General features: G+C 45.2%; 1 protein-coding gene across 1 annotated transcript in view; it reads left to right on the forward strand.

Moving 5' to 3' along the window:
* LOC123750428 (G1/S-specific cyclin-D2) overlaps positions 1–17500 on the forward strand; it is a 112075-nt gene that overhangs the window by 197 nt on the left and 94378 nt on the right. The window contains exons 2-3 of the mRNA XM_069322734.1: positions 83–439; positions 17431–17500. The exon at positions 17431–17500 is cut by the window's right edge and continues 146 nt beyond it. Of these exons, the coding sequence (XP_069178835.1) occupies positions 221–439; positions 17431–17500 (289 nt within the window). The 5' untranslated portion in view covers positions 83–220. The remainder of the gene's footprint in view (positions 1–82; positions 440–17430) is intronic.

Raw genomic sequence — 17500 nt, forward strand, 5'->3', positions numbered from 1 at the left:
AAAATCGAAATTGGGGTATATATAATATATATAATATTTTGGGTCCGATAAAAAAAAAACTAGTCATTTATTTTTGCCACAGGAACTTTATTTAACAAAAAAAAAGGTCAAAAATCGCCGTGAAAATGGTCAGCTGTACGACTTGTGAGGACTGACTAGTAGTGTCCTCTAGTTACACTAACTACCATACCTTTAGTGCGCTTAACGACCCAATTGCAGCATGGACAAGATGGATCTCCTGTGCTGCGAGAATGCGTCTGTGGAACTGGACATGAAGTGCAAAGCCTACCTAGATCCCGTCCTTCTTAAAGACGACCGAGTTCTCTTGAACCTCTTGAACTTGGAGGAGAAATACATGCCCAATTCGAGTTATTTCTCGTGCGTACAGACCGACGTGGAGCCCCATATGAGGGAGATCGTGGCCCACTGGATGCTGCAGGTACGGTCTCCAGCATCTCCTTAATCTCCATCTTCATCTCCTTAATCTCCATCTTCATCTCCTTAATCTCCATCTTCATCTCCTTAATCTCCATCTTCATCTTCTTAATCTCCATCTTCATCTCCTTAATCTCCATCTTCATCTCCTTAATCTCCATCTTCATCTCCTTAATCTCCATCTTCATCTCCTTAATCTCCATCTTCATCTCCTTAATCTCCATGTTCATCTCCTTAATCTCCATCTTCATCTCCTTAATCTCCATCTTCATCTCCTTAATCTCCATCTTCATCTCCTTAATCTCCATCTTCATCTCCTTAATCTCCATCTTCATCTCCTTAATCTCCATCTTGTGAGGCTTTGTCTCCTTGGTCGTGGTCTTTGACCTTGCTATAACGTGTGCGTATGTCTTGGCTTGGAGGTTGGTCTCTGTCTTGAGTTATCGGTGCCTTGTTCCTGATATCTTGTCTTGGATAGGGTATATACCGTGTCTCTGATATCTTGTGTTAGATTGCCTATGTCTTGTCCCTGATATCATGTGTTAAATTGTCTATGTCTTGTCCCTGATATCTTGTGTTAAATTGTCTATGTCTTGTCCCTGATATCTTGTGTTAAATTGTCTATGTCTTGTCCCTGATATCATGTGTTAAATTGTCTATGTCTTGTCCCTGATATCTTGTGTTAGATTGCCTATGTCTTGTCCCTGATATCTTGTGTTAAATTGTCTATGTCTTGTCCCTGATATCTTGTGTTAAATTGGCTATGTCTTGCCCATGATATCTTGTGTTAACTCGCCTATATCTTGTCCGTGATATCTTGTTGAATCGTCTATACCTTGTGTCTAGTAAGTACGAATGGGCAGTGTGGGATTGAGTCGTCCTTATAGAGCATTGAGTGAGGTTTATAGACAACCACCTGCAAGATTCTCTATTAACAAGTAGAGGCCTCTTGTGGTATCCATTGGTGTGTCTAGAGGATTCTATCATCCACCTCTACTAGTTAACATTGACCCTCAAATCCTCTTTTTTTCACATTTGAATTAGGATTTCTTTCTATTACTTTATGTAGACTTTTTTATATTCCTGTGAGAAGGTGGTAAAGATTTGGGATTTGGGGCATTTTTGGGCATTTATCATGGTCAAGTATCCCTCGTTTCAAGGATGGGCAGTATGTGTGGATATGGATGTGGCTGGTCTCTGAAGATATTTGTGTGGATATAGATGTGGCTGGTCTCTGAAGATATTTGTGTGGATTATAGATGTGGCTGGTCTGAAGATATTTGTGTGGATTATAGATGTGGCTGGTCTGAAGATATTTGTGTGGATATAGATGTAGCTGGTCTCTGAAGATATTTGTGTGGATATATATGTAGCTGGTCTCTGAAGATATTTGTGTGGATATAGATGTGGCTGGTCTCTGAAGATATTTGTGTGGATATAGATGTGGCTGGTCTCTGAAGATATTTGTGTGGATATAGATGTGGCTGGTCTCTGAAGATATTTGTGTGGATATAGATGTGGCTGGTCTCTGAAGATATTTGTGTGGATTATAGATGTGGCTGGTCTCTGAAGATATTTGTGTGGATATATATGTAGCTGGTCTCTGAAGATATTTGTGTGGATTATAGATGTGGCAGGTCTCTGAAGATATTTGTGTGGATATAGATGTGGCAGGTCTCTGAAGATATTTGTGTGGATATAGATGTGGCTGGTCTCTGAAGATATTTGTGTGGATTATAGATGTGGCTGGTCTGTGAAGATATTTGTGTGGATATAGATGTGGCTGGTCTGTGGATATTTGTGTGGATACAAGTGTGTCTATTGTCAGTTATTTGTTAAGTACAGACTTAGCTTGTCTTAAATGTTTCTGAGATGAACGAGATGTTTATGCTGGCTGTTTAATAGGTACTTTAAGGGCCATTTTTAAATAGGCTTTACGCATTTTACAGATGAGTGAAGATTGTAAGATTGATGTTATATGTTTAACAAGTGGATACGGGTGACGATTTGCAAGAATGATGTAATACTGTGTGCTTAACGAGCGGATATTGTTGACGAGTGAAAGAATGATATTATGTGTTTATCGAGTGGATGTTGGTTCAAAAATAAGGTGAGTATGGATATGAATAGTAATTGTTGGAGATGTATTGTGTCTTCAGATTCAGGCGAGGTGTTTCTAGTGATGAATGAGTATGTTCTGCTAAGGTTTTTGTAATAAATTAGTACTTAGATGTAATTCAGACTTTATTTTTTAATTTGCGGGGTATTTGGATTAGGCTTTTCGAGAGATGACTAAAGTGTGGCTCTTTTTCAAGATGGTTTAATACCCTAAGAAGATTTTTTTAAGAGACTGAATATTTCGACAATTATGGGAATGGGTTTCTAGAACTGTGTGGGTATGTACGGAGGTCCTTGAGTTGGATACATGCAGGCCAACCACGTTTATAAAATGCTGATGCTAATATTTTTGCTCAGTGTGTTTGGATCAGTTCTCTTAGTGATGGGGTACCTTGAGGCTACCTTGAGGTGCTTCCGGGGCTTAGTGTCCCCGCGGCCCGGTCGTCGACCAGGCCTCCTGGTTGCTGGACTGATCAACCAGGCTGTTAGACGCGGCTGCTCGCAGCCTGACGTATGAGTCACAGCCTGGTTGATCAGGTATCCTTTGGAGGTAATGAATAACAATTGTTCAGACACGTGTGTGTGTGTGTGTGTGTACAGCGACAGATGAAAATTGGTGAAAGATGAACACAAAATTGAACACGAAACAATGGGTATAAATTGGATAAGTTTAGATTTCGGAAAGACCTGGGGTAAATACTGGTTTGGTAACAGGGTTGTTGATTTGTGGAACGATTTACCTAACACAATATAAGTAGGATCCCTCGATTGTTTCAAGCGTAGGTTAGACATACTGTATATGTGAATGAGATTGGGGGGTTATAGATAGGAGCTGCCTCGTTTGGGCCAATGGGCCTTCTGCAGTTATCTTCATCTTAATGTTCTTAAGATTGTACGCTTTCACGGGTCAACATGATCAATACATTTGTTAACATTGATGCCTTTAACAACGTTGACGCATAGACCCATAGACAGGACCCATAGACAGAATCCATAGACAGAATCCATAGGCGTTTCCACTAGGCGCCCATTTTTCTGATTGTCAAATATCTCAAGTTAGGATATATTAACTCAGGCTATGCTAGGCTTTGTTGGCTTAGGTGAGCTTGATTTGGGTTAGGTAAGATTAGGTTAGGTTAAGTTAGGTAAGGTTAGGTAAGGTTAGATTAGGTAAGGTTAGGTTAGGTAAGATTAGGTTACGTTAGGTAAGGTTAGGTTTGGTTAGGTAAGGTTAGGTAGGTTTAAAATGGTGTTGATTGGACCTGCATCCCTGACAACAGCATAACTGACAACAGCATTACTCTCCAGCATTACTGACCACACTACCAACACTGAGCTGGTGCTAGGCATGACACTGACAACATTCTTACTCGTTAAGTATCGTGGCCACACTACCAACACCCAGACACCACAGGTGGCATTTATCTCTCCTACGCCGATATGAACATGATACTGCTGTCAATTTCCACATGCTGTGCAGAGGAAGTGAAAAGTTAGAAAATGACGCCACCTTCACTATTTCATATTTATAGATAAATATGAAATATAAAGATTGAGAGAAATTAGCATACAGTGAGTTCAGCAACTAAGGTACAACTAAAGCTTGCTAAGTTGACCAGACCACACACTAGAAATTGAAGGGACGACGACGTTTCGGTCCATCCTGGACCATTCTCAAGTCGAATCGACTTGAGAATGGTCCAGGACGGACCGAAACGTCGTCGTCCCTTCAATTTCTAGTGTGTGGTCTGGTCAACATACTTAAGCCACGTTATTGTGACTCATCGCCTGCATAAAGCTTGCTATTTTGGGTACAAAAAAAAACTTAAACCCATCCATTACATGGGGGTTTAGGGTGGGGTTTGGGGAGGTTCGGTTTGGTAAGATTTTAATGTCCATTGGTGAGCAGGCTTGGATACAATGTGGCGATACAATGTGCTCCAAGGAACATTGGCCTAAAATGGAGCCTGGGTTGGTTGGGAGAGGTAAGGCTCAGGGAGTAGAGGAACTCTCGATATCCTCTGTAGGTATGCTCCAGGTATGACCTGTGTCACCACCGCCAGCTATAACATGGTGACACAGTGATGGTGACACAGTGACCGCATTATCGCCGCCCTCAACATGACAGGTTGGCACCATTTCCGCCTGTGTCAACATCAGCTTAAACGTGACACCAAATCATTGGCTGCTAAGCGTCTGAGTATGACACAGCCTCACTAACATCCTGGTATGCTTCCAGTAGGCAAAGAACATACATATTATCATTCGTAATGAACCTTACACAATCTGGTGAATAGGTTAGTTGACGTGTACTGGCGCATGCGTGGCAGCGCCTATTTATAGGCCTATTGAACCACTATCATGTTTGCCTATAGCCTAAGCTAATCCCATCCTCCAAACTTTCCGGTGACTATTTCTATAGATTTGTTCTCTACGTTTATTCGTCTGTTTCTTGTTCAACGGGCAAAGTCGTTACCTGGTGTATTCTAGTTCACTTTATGTAATGTTCAGGAGGATATTTGAACAGTTTTGTGGCACATTTTGTTCCTTATAATTGTGAGCTGTACTCTCACGCTAGGCTATGGCAGCTGTACTCTCACGCTAGGCTATGGCAGCTGTACTCTCACGCTAGGCTATGGCAGCTGTACTCTCACGCTAGGCTATGGCAGCTGTACTCTCACGCTAGGCTATGGCAGCTGTACTCTCACGCTAGGCTATGGCAGCTGTACTCTCACGCTAGGCTATGGCAGCTGTACTCTCACGCTAGGCTATGGCAGCTGTACTCTCACGCTAGGCTATGGCAGCTGTACTCTCACTCTAGGCTATGGCAGCTGTACTCTCACGCTAGGCTATGGCAGCTGTACTCTCACGCTAGGCTATGGCAGCTGTACTCTCACGCTAGGCTATGGCAGCTGTACTCTCACGCTAGGCTATGGCAGCTGTACTCTCACGCTAGGCTATGGCAGCTGTACTCTCACGCTAGGCTATGGCAGCTGTACTCTCACGCTAGGCTATGGCAAGTACCGTCACATATTATGTCTGAAACAAGTAGAATTGATATTTCTTTTCCGTGTAATGGAATGCAAGAATGTTGAGTGGCAGTGTTGCAACGAGAGCAGCAGCCTGTCTGGGACACAGGTACCCACCACCCTCCTGCTGCCTCGCCTCCGAAGCTCTCCCACGTTGGACACTTGCAACACAGGTACCTTCTTGCATGGCAGCCCGGGTTCATATTGTATTGCATTGACAACTCTCAGTGGGCCTGCCGCTTGTATGCCGGTGATGCTGCAGCGTGTACATGCTCCTGCAGATGCTATCACACACCTGCAGGGTACCTGGAGCATGCCTGGCTAGGGTTTCTGGAGTTCTTCTACTCCCGGTGGATGCCTGTCTTAGTGATGTTTGTCTCGTGGTATCACTGGATGCCCTTGTAGACCCTTCTTTACTTTCTCTTACATTAGTTTAGTCTCGTCTTGTGGGTCCGCCTTCACTATCCTCTCACAACACCTTGTGGTCCACCTTCACTATCCTCTCACAACACCTTGTGGTCCACCTTCACTATCCTCCCACAACACCTTGTGGTCCACCATCACTATCCTCCCACAACAGCTTGTGGTCCACCTTCACTATCCTCAAACAACACCTTGTGGTCCACCTTCACTATCCTCCCACAACACCTTGTGGTCCACCTTCACTATCCTCCCACAACACCTTGTGGTCCACCTTCACTATCCTCCCACAACACCTTGTGGTCCACCTTCACTATCCTCCCACAACACCTTGTGGTCCACCTTCACTATCCTCCCACAACACCTTGTGGTCCACCTTCACTATCCTCTCACAACACCTTGTGGTCCACCTTCACTATCCTCCCACAACACCTTGTGGTCCGCCTTCACTATCCTCCCACAACACCTTGTGGTCCACCTTCACTATCCTCTCACAACACCTTGTGGTCCACCTTCACTATCCTCTCACAACACCTTGTGGTCCACCTTCACTATCCTCCCACAACACCTTGTGGTCCACCTTCACTATCCTCTCACAACACCTTGTGGTCCACCTTCACTATCCTCTCACAACACCTTGTGGTCCACCTTCACTATCCTCCCACGACACCTTGTGGTCCACCTTCACTATCCTCCCACAACACCTTGTGGTCCACCTTCACTATCCTCTCACAACACCTTGTGGTCCACCATCACTATCCTCCCACAACACCTTGTGGTCCACCTTCACTATCCTCTCACAACACCTTGTGGTCCACCTTCACTATCCTCTCACAACACCTTGTGGTCCACCATCACTATCCTCCCACAACACCTTGTGGTCCACCTTCACTATCCTCCCACAACACCTTGTGGTCCACCTTCACTATCCTCTCACAACACCTTGTGGTCCACCATCACTATCCTCTCAAGTTGTCACAACGTCATAAAAATAATGCACTAAATTACCCTAACCTAACCTAACCGATGGACCCAGTATAGAAAATATGAATGTGCACCTCTGTGATTTATACCACATCTGGGACCATGGTCGCCTGCCTCTCCTTGGGGAATGGCCTTAATCCTAATTTTGCGTGACTGAACTCAATACCGCAATACTGCAATATTTACAGATTTATAAGAACGATCATTCGAGCCCTTCGAGGGTAAACAATTAGGCTGTAGGCCACCATTTGATTGTATAATGTTATACAATGTTAATGTTTGATTGTATAATGTTATACTAATTATATTATGTTCTATATCCACACATCCTATAGCATCAACTCGTAAGCCTATAGACAATTTTTTTTTTTTGACAGCTCTTAGGCCTACAGCCAAACACATTAATTGGCTGAATTGTTTGAAATTTGAATTTGGTTTGTTTTGATTCATTCCACAGTATATACATTTTGTTGAGGCTTCACCGTCTCATATACACTGTTTATTAAATGTAAACAAAGCCGCCAGTGCCAGCTTCATAGTTTGAGTATTTATTAATTGGTAGTTATTGGTGATTCGAGTCAGGGAGGAAATTCGCAGGAATTAGGCTGCGTCTGTCGCTGACAGCTGAGTGGACAGCGCTTCGGATTCGTAGTCCTGAGGTTCCGGGTTCGATCCCCGGTGGAGGCGGAGACAAATGGGCAAAATGTTTCTTTCACCCTATGCCCCTCTTACCTAGCAGTAAAATAGGTACCTGGGAGTTAGTCAGCTGTCACGGGCTGCTTCCTGGGGTGTGGAGGCCTGGTCGAGGACCGGGCCGCGGGGACACTAAGCCCTGAAATGATCTCAAGATACAGGGTCGTTTGGAAAGGGATAACTTACCAGCTGTAACTTATTACAGTTGACTAAATGCCGTTTGGAAGAATGTCCATTTGGTTGTCCGCAATGTTTGCACTGTCTTGTGCTCTGCTGATCTTAATCTCCCAAACATACGGCCAGGGCCCCCAATCTTCTAAGCACTTGGACAGCCTAGGCATCACCTCAAAATCATATGGATGGCCTGGCCCCCAATCTCCATAGTATATGGTTAGCCTGGCCCCCAATCTCCATAGTATATGGAGAGCCTGGCCCCCAATCTCCATAGTATATAGTTAGCCTGGCCCCCAATCTCCATAGTATATAGTTAGCCTGGCCCCCAATCTCCATAGTATATGGTTAGCCTGGCCCCCAATCTCCATAGTATATAGTTAGCCTGGCCCCTAATCTTCATAGTATATGGTTGGCCTAACCCCCAATCTCTATAGTATATCGTTAGCCTGGCTCCCAATCTCCATAGTATATGGAGAGCCTGGCCTCCAATCTCCCAAACATATGGATAACCTAGCCCCAATCTTCCAAGCATAATGATAGCCTAGCCTCCAATTTCCCAAGTATATGGATAGCCTAACTCCAAATCTCCCAATCATATTGATCACCCAGTTACAGTAAATCATTTATGTGATCGTTGTAAACTGTATCCTCCAGTAGACTCAGTCAAGTTTACTTTCAACATCAGGCAGTTTACCATCAATGTTTTTTCTATGCTAATTTTAAAAGGAGTATGAGGCTAGGAACAGGGAGCCGGTCGGCCGAGCGGACAGCACGCTGGACTTGTGATCCTGTGGTCCCGCGTTCGATCCCAGGCGCCGGCGAGAAACAATGGGCAAAGTTTCTTTCACCCTATGCCCCTGTTACCTAGCAGTAAAATATGTACCTGGGTGTTAGTCAGCTGTCACGGGCTGCTTCCTGGGGGTGGAGGCCCTGGTCGAAGATCGGGCCGCGGGGACACTAAAGCCCCGAAATCATCTCAAGATAACCTCACCAACCAGAGGACCCACAACAGAAAACGGGACATTAAGTCAACTTCGGGAGCCGCTGCCATTTTCTAGAACGACGGTTTTTGGGCCGTTAGGTACAATATACGTCAAAATGCGAGGCTGCATAAAGCGGCCGGGTCACTGTAGCAGCCGACAGTGCTTATGGCCAGTGTGGAGAGTTGTTGCTGTTAAAGATTCGCTACTTGGAACAAACAGTTCCAAGTAGCACGGGCTATGGTGAGCCCGTAAGTACATATATGTGTGGGAGAGGATGCCGTAATACTGGGATGTGTTGCCGAGGCCTAATTCCTAGAAGCACGGCCGACAGGTCCGTCTATCCTTCCCTCCACGGCCTGTCCACCTATCCCTCCCTATTCCTGTCACCACTCAACCTGTCCTCTTGAATAGTACATCATATTTTGACCTATACATTCCCCTACGGCCAGAAATCGATATACTAAAAATGGTAAAACTTGTTAAAAACTTTGAGGAAAGCACATTGTCGCGGGAATATGATTAATAAGAGTTATTATTGCAATTACTTGCAATAACGGGGGAGGGAGGGAATTATCAGGGGAAAGCCCTTTCCCCTGACACCGTGGTAACTGATTTACAATCCCCTGTGGTAACTGTGATTTACAATCCCCTGTGGTAACTGCGATTTACAATCCCCTGTGGTAACTGTGATTTACAATCCCCTGTGGTAACTGATTTACAATCCCCTGTGGTAACTGATTTACAATCCCCTGTGGTAACTGTGATTTACAATCCCCTGTGGTAACTGCTATATACAATCCCCTGTGGTAACTGCGATTTACAATCCCCTGTGGTAACTGTGATTTACAATCCCCTGTGGTAACTGATTTACAATCCCCTGTGGTAACTGTGATTTACAATCCCCTGTGGTAACTGCGATTTACAATCCCCTGTGGTAACTGTGATTTACAATCCCCTGTGGTAACTGCGATTTACAATCCCCTGTGGTAACTGATTTACAATCCCCTGTGGTAACTGATTTACAATCCCCTGTGGTAACTGATTTACAATCCCCTGTGGTAACTGTGATTTACAATCCCCTGTGGTAACTGCGATTTACAATCCCCTGTGGTAACTGTGATTTACAATCCACTGTGGTAACTGTGATTTACAATCCCCTGTGGTAACTGTGATTTACAATCCACTGTGGTAACTGTGATTTACAATTCCCTGTGGTAACTGATTTACAATCCCCTGTGGTAACTAATTTACAATCCCCTGTGGTAACTGCGATTTACAATCCCCTGTGGTAACTGCGATTTACAATCCCCTGTGGTAACTGTGATTTACAATCCACTGTGGTAACTGTGATTTACAATCCACTGTGGTAACTGATTTACAATCCCCTGTGGTAACTGTGATTTACAATCCACTGTGGTAACTGATTTACAATCCACTGTGGTAACTGTGATTTACAATCCCCTGTGGTAACTGTGATTTACAATCCCCTGTGGTAACTGTGATTTACAATCCACTGTGGTAACTGTGATTTACAATCCACTGTAGTAACTGTGATTTACAATCCCCTGTGGTAACTGTGATTTACAATCCCCTGTGGTAACTGTGATTTACAATCCCCTGTGGTAACTGTGATTTACAATCCCCTGTGGTAACTGCGATTTACAATCCCCTGTGGTAACTGATTTACAATCCCCTGTGGTAACTGTGATTTACAATCCCCTGTGGTAACTGTGATTTACAATCCCCTGTGGTAACTGTGATTTACAATCCACTGTGGTAACTGTGATTTACAATCCCCTGTGGTAACTGATTTACAATCCCCTGTGGTAACTGCGATTTACAATCCCCTGTGGTAACTGATTTACAATCCCCTGTGGTAACTGATTTACAATCCCCTGTGGTAACTGTGATTTACAATCCCCTGTGGTAACTGCGATTTACAATCCCCTGTGGTAACTGTGATTTACAATCCACTGTGGTAACTGTGATTTACAATCCCCTGTGGTAACTGTGATTTACAATCCACTGTGGTAACTGTGATTTACAATTCCCTGTGGTAACTGATTTACAATCCCCTGTGGTAACTGATTTACAATCCCCTGTGGTAACTGATTTACAATCCCCTGTGGTAACTGCGATTTACAATCCCCTGTGGTAACTGCGATTTACAATCCCCTGTGGTAACTGCGATTTACAATCCCCTGTGGTAACTGTGATTTACAATTCACTGTGGTAACTGTGATTTACAATCCACTGTGGTAACTGATTTACAATCCCCTGTGGTAACTGTGATTTACAATCCACTGTGGTAACTGTGATTTACAGTTCACTGTGGTAACTGTGATTTACAATCCCCTGTGGTAACTGTGATTTACAATCCCCTGTGGTAACTGTGATTTACAATCCACTGTGGTAACTGTGATTTACAATCCCCTGTGGTAACTGTGATTTACAATCCCCTGTGGTAACTGCGATTTACAATCCCCTGTGGTAACTGTGATTTACAATCCACTGTGGTAACTGTGATTTACAATCCCCTGTGGTAACTGTGATTTACAATCCACTGTGGTAACTGTGATTTACAATCAACTGTGGTAACTGTGATTTACAATCCCCTGTGGTAACTGATTTACAATCCACTGTAGTAACTGTGATTTACAATCCCCTGTGGTAACTGTGATTTACAATCCCCTGTGGTAACTGTGATTTACAATCCCCTGTGGTAACTGTGATTTACAATCCCCTGTGGTAACTGCGATTTACAATCCCCTGTGGTAACTGATTTACAATCCCCTGTGGTAACTGTGATTTACAATCCCCTGTGGTAACTGTGATTTACAATCCACTGTGGTAACTGTGATTTACAATCCCCTGTGGTAACTGATTTACAATCCCCTGTGGTAACTGTGATTTACAATCCACTGTGGTAACTGTGATTTACAATCCCCTGTGGTAACTGCGATTTACAATCCACTGTGGTAACTGTGATTTACAATTCACTGTGGTAACTGATTTACAATCCCCTGTGGTAACTGTGATTTACAATCCACTGTGGTAACTGATTTACAATCCCCTGTGGTAACTGCGATTTACAATCCACTGTGGTAACTGATTTACAATCCCCTGTGGTAACTGTGATTTACAATCCCCTGTGGTAACAGCGTCTTGTCACAACCAGTGGATACGATAGCCACGATCACAAAGGAATAAGGCTTAAGATTGTAATTTGAAATAGGCTGCATAGAATTTTTTTTCAATAAGTCTAACCCCCCTCCCCCCCCCTGGCCAGGCTTGAGGATTCCCCCAAGAACTCTCTCTCCGAGTATATTCAAGGTATACTCCGGGTATACTAGAGTGGTATACTCCTGGTTATACTCAGGGCAGAAACAGCAAGTGAAAGGAAAGAGGCTTTCACTAACAACCCAACAACTGATTAATAGTTGTGCCCCATTAACTAATAGTTAATGGGGCATCCAACCCCTAATGTCAATTTTTTTTGTCAAAAACCCTCCAATGTCTATGCCCATAACCCACTTGCTTATGCCATTAATCCCCTTATTTATGCTACTAATCGACCTCAACCCCATTTTATGCCCCTAAACCCCCCCCCCCCGTCTCCCTCTTGTCCTGTGTCTAGTGAGAGGCGATTGAAACCGCTTTATCTTCATAGGAAAGGTCCCAGATACCAGGTATCAGCCCTGTCATCCTTTCTGCTTTCTCTTTGAGTATTTCCATTGTGCAGTACGGTGGCCAACCTCGTACAGATTGATCAATGCCCAACTGGTTCGACTAGACCACTAACCAAAAGGCCAGGTCAGAGACCGGGCCGCGGGGGTCATTGATTCTCGGAACTAATTCAAGATATCCTCAAGGTGTAGGATGATGGTGTAGGTCTTTATTAATTTCTTTATTCTGTATTTAATGGGTGCTAATAGACCCTCATTATCCCAAGGATAAGGATAGCCTAGCCCCCATTCTCCCCAAGCATAAGGATAGCCTAGCCCCCATTCTCCCCAAGCATAAGGATAGCCTAGCCCCCATTCTCCCCAAGCATAAGGATAGCCTAGCCCCCATTCTCTCAAGCATAAGGGTAGCCTAGCCCCCATTCTCTCAAGCATAAGGGTAGCCTAGCCCCCATTCTCCCAAGGATAAGGATAGCCTAGCCCCTCAATCTCCCAAGCATAAAGATAGCCTAGCCCCCATTATCCCTAGCATAAGGATAGCCTAGCCCCCAGTCTCCCAAGCATAAAGATAGCCTAGCCCCCATTATCCCTAGCATAAGGATAGCCTAGCCCCTCAATCTCCCAAGCATTAGGATAGCCTAGCCTCTCAATCTTACAGGCACGATTCTAGTACGTATCCTCTCTAGATTAGCGTAGAGAAGGCAGAGTGGACATGATAATGTTGACAAGGGAACACGAAACGCAATTCTGTTACCCCTTAATGAAATTATAAAAATAACTTGCTTTTCAACTTCACGATTTGTAGAAAAACGTAAAAAAAATAGAAAAGATTCGTTTTAGAATCATTGATCTGACCCGTTTTGTCCTATTTAGTACTATATATGTTATGTTACGTATATATTATATACATATAAATATATCATTTGAATGTAAGAGGCATTTTAGGGGAGTGAGACTGGCAGGGGGTTCACCTATCGTGGGCCCCTCATAACCCCATCATCACAGTTCAGGATGTGTTGTACACCCCAATGGGTTGTAAGGGGTTGCCCACACTAGCTCCCATCCCCTGTGGGGCCCCCACACTACACCGGGGCGGGAAACCGGTTTGCTGCCTGTTATTGGCGGCTGTGGAAGAGAGGGTGAAGAGCACCCCAGAGAAAAGATATCAGTGCAGAGGGAGCACGTACGTTAGTTGGACTTTTGGGGAGGTTTAAGACTTGAGACCATGCTTAAGTGGTTTGTTTTTGATCAGGGAATGTCGAGATGTGGCAGTCGGTGTTTGAGACCTCGTCTGGCTCTTCGTGTGGGGGTGCGTGTCCAAGATACAGCACGCATTTCCTCTCTGGACCGCGACACTCAGGCGCTGGAACAGGAAACTGGCCGCTATTGAGTCTCTAGTTTGCCTAATGAGTTCCTCACCCACCTCCTTTAAGAACTTAAGGCGGCTAATAATAGAATACCGGCTAATAATACAATATTGTATTATGATTGTGAGGTCATGGGAGCAAGAACGGCTTCACCCCCACACACTTCTGCGAACATAAATGAAGATTCATTACTATTTCTTTCACTAAGAGATCGATACGTACCAGATTTATGAACGTGCGTCGATATGACGTTGATGGTACGATGATATCAATGTTGGTCTGACATTGGTGTAAGGCTTTTGCAACATCATGGTTTACCTGTTGGGTAGTGTTGCATAGTTGACCTCGTTGGCTGAGTGGGCTCGTGTTCAGTTGCTGGTCCTCATCAACTCTACTGCTGCTGCTCCCTGTTGAATGATCAAATCGTCACGATAATTATGCATGTAGACAATACAAGACTGTCCTTACCGCCAGCTTAATGACCTCACAGCATAGTCATGTTGGTGACGAACATAGCATAGTCATGCTGCCTCTAGTGTTGAGTTTTGTTCCCAAGGCAGCAGCTGCAGAGGTTGAATCATTAGCACAAATGCTATCAGTAAACCTGGTGCATTTAACAACAAATAATTATGATAATATATTGGGATTGAACTCTTGTCTCTGGATTGACCAGACACACGCACCACCCACCGTACCACCATGAGCTAAAATAAGTTCAACTAGATTTACTAGGAGTTTAGACTGCCACAGCTGGTACATCAATGCTAATCACCTGACGATACCTGGGGGTAGGCTATGAGCTTCAGGTAAATACCTGCGTTAGGCCTACCTGCCGTATGGGCCTATAAGATGGTAATATTGGGTGTTACTAGGGGGGGGGGGTGTTTTAACACACTGTTGGGGGGTGGGTGGGTGTGGGTGGTGGTGGGGAAGACAGCCGGGGCTGAGAGGAGCGTCAGGGCCCAACATGCTCTCGCATGTACCAACTTGCGCCTGCCTGTAGGCGTCTCCTCCCCCAACATAATACCCGGAGAGGCTTTCGGGAGCTCTTCAACACGCCAAGCCTGGCCTCGGGCCGGGGTTGGGGACGTAGAACAACTCCCAGAACCCCATCAAGCAGGTATCAACGCCGCTCCTTAACACATTTCCTCTGTACCAAAGATAAATGACAAACACACAGCAGAAGTCAGCAGTATATAAAGCTGTGAAGAGTTTAGAGCAGGACTCTATGACTTGCACTAGATAGAGTCACTTTCTAATTGCCAGAACTACTCTTGGAGTTGTTACTTGTGGCAGGCAACTGCAACAATTCACTTACTTAGAGTGTGTACATCTCATTAGCTCTTCAAATTATCTGATCCTAATTTTCTGATAGAGATTGTTAGGCTTTTCGCTCTAATAGTCCGGTCTAATTACCTAAAGCCACAACATTGACGCTCGGATCGTCGACTTCCTATGGCATCACCTGCCACCAAATTTCGTCTAAGTAAGAATATGTTTTTTTTTTTTCATCAAGCATCAAAATGTCACTCAGTTTACAAAAAAAAAATGTACTCACCTAGTTGTGCTTGCGGGGGTTGAGCTCTGGCTCTTTGGTCCCGCCTCAATGTGTTTGGTTTAAGGTGCTTGACAACAATGTTCTTCGTTGTAATTGTGACTGTCCAGTGGCCTCCAGTTTTGTAACTGTTGATTCTTATTCACTCATAGGGTATAATAGGTTATCCTCATAGTATACCTGAAGTCTGCTGGGGTATGCTAGACACTAGCATACTCTCTCTCTCTCTCTCTCAAGACAGAGGGGGTGGGTATAAACAGGACCTTCCTAGTATGGGTCAACAAAGGGGTGGGTATAAACAGGACCTTCCTAGTATGGGTCAACAAAGGGGTGGGTATAAACAGGACCTTCCCAGTATGGGTCAACAAAGGGGTGGGTATAAACGGGACCTTCCCAGTATGGGTCAACAAAGGGGTGGGTATAAACAGGACCTTCCCAGTATGGGTCAACAAAGGGGTGGGTATAAACAGGACCTTCCCAGTATGGGTCAACAAAGGGGTGGGTATAAACAGGACCTTCCTAGTATGGGTCCAACAGATGGGTGGGTTTAAACAGGACCTTCCTAGTATGGGTCAACAAAGGGGTGGGTATAAACAGGACCTTCCCAGTATGGGTCAACAAAGGGGTGGGTATAAACAGGACCTTCCTAGTATGGGTCCACAGATGGGTGGGTCTACACAGGACCCTCCATGTGAGGAATGAGTGGGAGGTGGATTTGAACGGAACCTTCCTAGGAAGTTGCTGTTATGTAAGATGATATTCTGTAAGCTTTGCTAGATCTATAGTGTGTAACACGACTCTCTCTCTCACTCTCTTACTCTCTCTCTCTCTCTCTCTCTCTCTCTCTCTCTCTCTCTCTCTCTCTCTCTCTATGTCTCTCTCTCTCTCTCTCACTCACTCACTCTCTTACTCTCTCTCTCTCTCTCTCTCTCTCTCTCTCTCTCTCTCTCTCTCTCTCTCTCTCACTCTCTCTCTCTCTCTCTCTCTCTCTCTCACTCTCTTACTCTCTCTCTCTCTCTCTCTCTCTCTCTCTCTCTCTCTCTCTCTCTCTCTCTCTCTCTCTCTCTCTCTCTCTCTCTCTCTCTCTCTCTCTCTCTCTCTCTCTCTCCATAGAAGCGGACCTTCACCTTATGCTTGGGGTGACTATGGTGTATCTTCTGGTAGAGTTCTTCCATGTAAACGACAAGACAGGCAAGAAACAACATGTAGATGGTTGACCTAGACTGCTTGCTACTAGTTATTTTTAGAGATGTCTCAACACCACTGCCCACACCCTGTGTGTGTGTGCGTGTACGTGTTTAGATCTTCTATGTTGTGACCATGTCTCGTTTGCTGTGGTCAGCTGGGTAACAAGTGGGTACTCAGCTCTCGGGTCTCCGCTTCTCACTCATCAGTCAACTGGTATGGACCATGGGGAAGAGCCCTTCATGGTCGGCTATGGCGGTCATCTGTAAGTTTTGCAAGCTAAGATTTTTTTGTTGGGTTTTTAATTGTATTTAATTATGTTTATTGAGTATTGTGTGCGTGGTGGCACGTGGTCACCTGTTAGTGGAACCTAGTTCAAGGTGAGTTATTGGGAGAGTTCCCACACCCACCTGCGTCTCCACACCCACCTGTCCTAACCCCGCCACACCCACCTGTCCCCCCCACCCACTTATCACCCACCCACCTACCTGTCACCCACCCACCTACCTGTCACCCACCCACCTACCTGTCACCCACCCACCTCTCTGTCACCCCCCCCCCACCCACCTGTCCCCCCTCCACCCACCTGTCACCCTCACCCACCTGTCCCCCCCCACCCACCTGTCACCCTCACCCACCTGTCACCCTCACCCACCTGTCCCCCCCCACCCACCTGTCACCCTCACCCACCTGTCCCCCCCGACCCACCTGTCACCCTCACCCACCTGTCCCCCCCCCACCCACCTGCCACCCACCTGTGACACGATGACTGATGACCTTTGTCTCCCCCCCCACCCATGCCAGGTGTGTCAAGAGGAGCGGCAGGAGGAGGAGGTGTTCACACTCGCTATGAACATGATGGACCGGTTCCTCT

The sequence above is a fragment of the Procambarus clarkii genome, chromosome 11 (assembly GCF_040958095.1).
Source record: "Procambarus clarkii isolate CNS0578487 chromosome 11, FALCON_Pclarkii_2.0, whole genome shotgun sequence".
NCBI lineage: Eukaryota > Metazoa > Arthropoda > Malacostraca > Decapoda > Cambaridae > Procambarus > Procambarus clarkii.